Here is a 4624-nt window from a genome sequence, read left to right as displayed (position 1 = left end):
GTTTGGATTCTTTGAGAAATTATAGCCATAGCAAAAGTTCCACTTGATAAGACATCAAATGGCTAGGTCTGTAAATAGGATACATAATTTTTGTAGTATTCCAATACTCAAAGCATACAGAACATCACATATTCAAGTGGAGATAATATAAATCCAAATTCTCAGATGAGATAAATAGATAAAATATTGTAAGGACCAAATAAAGTCCTGCGTTAAGTTTTGATTTGGATTTTTGACATAATCTCAGCATGTCAAGGACTCCAATGCCTCAAACCCATGTCAAACTCAAAAGAATGGCAAAGCCTTTTTCTGGTCCAAGTATGAATGTTACAACACCTGATCTTTAAATAAAACCACTGTATGCAGAAACTTTCAAACACTGATAATTGTAACCTTAGACTGTTCCAGTTGAGAGACACCTCCCTCAAACATGATTATTGGCTAACATGCCTCCTCTTTCACCTGCATACAATAGATGCACTTAGTTTTCTGACTGCTGTTTTGGCTCCATCAGAGCACAGAGCCCACTCACTTCCAGCTTTTTGACATATGTGTCTGTTGTTTCACTTCTGCTTAGCTCAGTAAGGTCTATCCAAAAGTTATGTATGTTGTGGCAAATATATAGTGGAATTAATTTCATGTATCAACAATAATAAAATAATGAATGTATTTTAGGATGATAATGATGAGAAAAGTGCAAGGAAGAAAAGGATAACATCACATATATCTTCTTCAGTGACCCTCACATCTTCTCGTGACTCTGCAACTGATCTGACACATGAGGAAGCTGACAATGAAAATGACCACATAATACAGTGACAGTTACACAGTAAAATCCAAACACTGAAGTGCATTTGCAATTTATGTCATTATCCACTCACTCTAGCATAAAATTTACTGATTCCCAATGCCCTACCATATCAAAACTAACTTCCTACATGTGGTTTTTAATATATCTATAAACTATTTCATCCCTACTCTCTGTTCCTCATAGCATGCATATTATTTCAGCCTTGTTTTATTTTCTGTTCCTGGAAGGGCTCCAATTGTTCCACCAGCAATCTAAATTCTACTTATACCATCTTCATAATCCACCATGACTTTTCTCTAAATATCTTCTACCCAACTGTAGCAAACTATATGGTATCTCTCTTTTGGAACATTAACACACCCTTTTAAAATATTGGCTTGTGGATTTATACTGTAGTTGTTACCATGTGTTGCTTTTTATCTTTCCACTTTATGTCATATTTTTATGGCTCTAATCTGTATTATCCAGCCTGGTATTCTTCCTTAATTCCTCATAATCTTCCACTTTCTAAGCCTGGTTCACCAGAGAATTGGCAGTGAACTGCACCACAGTGCTCTTTAGTCACGCTAAAGTCAATTTGAAATCCCAGTACAAAAATGATCAATGGGAATGTTACTCTGAAATAACTAACTTTACTGCAGTCAAGTTGAGCATAGTATTCAGACCATATACTTATGCAAATTAGATGTCATGTTCACCCTTAAGCCTTCTCAGCAAATTGCAGGGAAACCCCTGAAGAGCAAAGTGCCCCAGCAAAGCAGTGGAATTAGTAACTCCATGCTGTGATTTCTGAATTTCCATTAAAGAGCATTTTCCTTTCTACTAGGTGGAGATTGAAATGCCTTTGATAGGATAATTTATTCCACAATTAAGAATGAAGCTTAAGGCATGAGTTCAGTAAAATTATAAGTTTTTTTTTTCATAGCAGCTATTGAAGTATTTTATTAAGGGCAGAGGAATCAAAAGTACTTGGACGTATTGAAGAGGAACAGATTTTTCAAGAAAGGCAAAAGATAAAATATAGAGGCCAGGAAACCTGTTACGAGTTTGCCTCAGGTACTATCTGGTAATGTTTCTAACTTCACAAAGAAGAAAATGATGTCATAGGGCATAAATTCTCCAGGATTAAAGTATAGAAAAATCACCCTATAACCTGTGCTATCTGGGCCAGTAGATTCAGCCCCCATACATCCTTTAGATACTCATGTATCCACTTTCTGAAGGCTGGTGAGTTTTTTAAATGTAGCATGATGTGTTGATGATCATTGGACAGAAAATAAAAGGCATATTTTACAGTGTCTTTACCTGCACTACTTTCCAAATTCTGTACCAAATGGTTTCTTGTACGACTTTTTCAATTTAATGTATAAATCAGCAATACATTTTAAACAATAAAATGAGCCCATCACGGTCCCAAAGTGTTGATTCCTCAGGTAGAGATTGTAGAAGGGAGTTTAGGAGGCATGATAAAGAATATAACAGCCTGTTTTTCTTACAATTAACTTTATTTTCCTTCCTATAAGGGATGGGTAATCTTGTTCAGCTGCCCATTTACTCTTAATAAGCCAAACTGAAAGGCCTAATGGGAATGCTAAAAATCCCATTTTTGAGAGTCAGATGATTTCTGGTTACCAGAGGTATAATTTTCTCACTCCAATTGGGCAGTATTTTTGACATCTACTGGAGTGAGAAAAATGGTTTTATAGCAGAGAACTGAACAAATGTTTTGAGTTTATTTTATTTGTCTTCAGGGCAACTGTTACTAGAACCTGTGGGCCCTATTTTGCCCGTCAAACAAATATTTGCTATTTCTACCAACCCTCTGCTTTATGTTGTGTTGTGATTGTCTCAGCTACTCTACATCTTTGTGGGTCTGATAGGAAATAAGTTAAATTCCTTAGCCATGTAAAGACTCCATAGTGGCAGACAAAGCTGACTGAGCTCGCCCCCTCAACCTCATCATGGCCTCTACTGATTTGCAAATCTTGGGGATCGTCCTGACCCTGCTTGGCTGGGTCAACACCCTGGTGTCCTGTGCCCTGCCCCTGTGGAAAGTGACCGCCTTCATGGGCAACAGCATCGTTGTGGCCCAGATGGTATGGGAGGGGCTGTGGATGTCCTGTGTGGTCCAGAGCACTGGCCAGATGCAGTGCAAGGTGTACGACTCACTGCTGGCACTGCCCCAGGACCTGCAGGCTGCCAGAGCCCTCTGTGTTGTCACCCTCCTCATTGTCCTGTTTGGTCTGCTTGTGTACTTGGCCGGAGCCAAGTGCACTACCTGTGTGGAAGACAGAAACTCTAAGTCTCGTCTGGTGCTCGTCTCTGGCATCATCTTTGTCATCTCCGGGGTCCTGACTCTCATTCCTGTCTGCTGGACTGCCCATGCCACCATCCAAGACTTCTACAACCCTTTGGTGGCTGACACTCAGAAGCAGGAGCTGGGGGCCTCCTTCTACCTGGGCTGGGCAGCCTCAGGCCTTTTGCTGTTAGGTGGAGGGTTGTTGTGTTGTGCTTGCTCTTCTGGAGGGCCCCGGGGACCTGGCCACTACATGGCCCGCTATTCTACATCTGTCCCACATTCTCGAGGACCCTCCGAATACCCTACCAAGAATTACGTCTGATGCTCACTGGGAAGTGAGGTTCTGCTAGCCAGGGGACTTGAGCTGAGCCATCAAGAAATGATGCTGAGTAGTTTGCGGGTTGTCTTGTTTCTTGTTTTTCTTTTGCAATACTGGGTATTGAACCTGGAGCCCCATGCATTTGTTGGGTAAGCACTCCACCAGTGAGCTATGTGGTAGCCTGCCCTTTGGGTTGGTTCCACCTGTTTTCGAGACAGGCTCTCCTTATGGAGCTCTGACTGACCTCCAACTCCAGATTTCCTGCCTCAGCCTGAGTCCACACCCCACCTATCTCTCTGCCACTGGTGTTTCTCACTTTTAGCTACTTTGATGGGAAGGATGTGACACTTGAGTCCCTGAGTCTTTCTTCATTCTGGGATCTTCTGTGCAAAGTGTTTTAAGGCTGCATATGAATCTGGCCTTTGTGAGTCTCAAAATGACATGTCCCAAGAGTTCCTGCTGTGGCAGGAGTCAACTCAAGATAGACACACCCTCTCCTGGGCAGACTTTTCTTCCCAGTCCTGGAAGAGCAGGTGATAAGTTGCCAAAGAATTTTCGACCCTGAGCCTTTCAACCTTTGGCCCCTGAATCTCATCACCAAGGTTACTGTGTACTCCTCCCACATAAGGTCCCAGCTGTGCTGTAGACCCTCTTCCTCCATGCCTCTAACCTTACACATTTCTCTGCCCACACAATGTTTTACTAAATAAAACATGGGTTTTTTTTCTTAAAAAAAAAAAAAGACTCCATAGTGTTTTTTTTTTTTTTTTCCTGTGACCAATGGAGACGGGTTTAGGCAGACACTCCAAAAGCACATGATGCAGGAGTTGCTTTATTCTTTGGAAAGAGTGCAAAGGTCAAATCTGCAGTCATCTCAGGTACATTCAAAAGGAAGACTCAGAAAAATAAGAGTAGAATGTGAACAATACAAAGCTAAGGGATATTGAGAGTGTGAATTTCAAGCTTTGATTTTTTTTCCGTCACTGAGGCTGCAATAGGAAAAGCCATTATCATCTTCTCCTCTGTAGCATAGCCAAGGAACAACATGTTCTAAGCTTAAAACCATCATGGCATCTCCTCCTCCTCCTCCTCCTCCTCCTCCTCCTCCTCCTCCTCCTCACAAATGTGTTGTAGAAAGAGGATAAAAAGGGCTTCAAAAGATAAGGAATGTTATTGTTCTGAATAAAGCTGGATG

The 4624-nt window shown here is 41.3% G+C and overlaps 1 protein-coding gene across 1 annotated transcript; it reads left to right on the top strand.

Annotated features, from left to right (window-relative positions):
• Positions 1-2772: 2772 nt before the first annotated feature.
• On the top strand, positions 2773-3432 carry LOC114626206 (claudin-6-like). The gene has a single exon (XM_028773543.1). It carries the CDS (start codon positions 2773-2775, stop codon positions 3430-3432), a length of 660 nt encoding a protein of 219 aa, XP_028629376.1.
• Positions 3433-4624: the final 1192 nt, after the last annotated feature.

This window comes from Grammomys surdaster, unplaced genomic scaffold, assembly GCF_004785775.1.
Source record: "Grammomys surdaster isolate TR1022 unplaced genomic scaffold, NIH_TR_1.0 230, whole genome shotgun sequence".
NCBI lineage: Eukaryota > Metazoa > Chordata > Mammalia > Rodentia > Muridae > Grammomys > Grammomys surdaster.
The sequence above is the reverse complement of the archived record's forward strand: the minus strand, read 5'-3'. Positions and strand labels throughout refer to the sequence as shown.

Coding starts and splice junctions, on each gene's coding strand:
- LOC114626206 (XM_028773543.1), top strand. CDS start 2,773: ATGGCCTCTACTGATTTGCAAATCTTGGGGATCGTCCTGACCCTGCTT.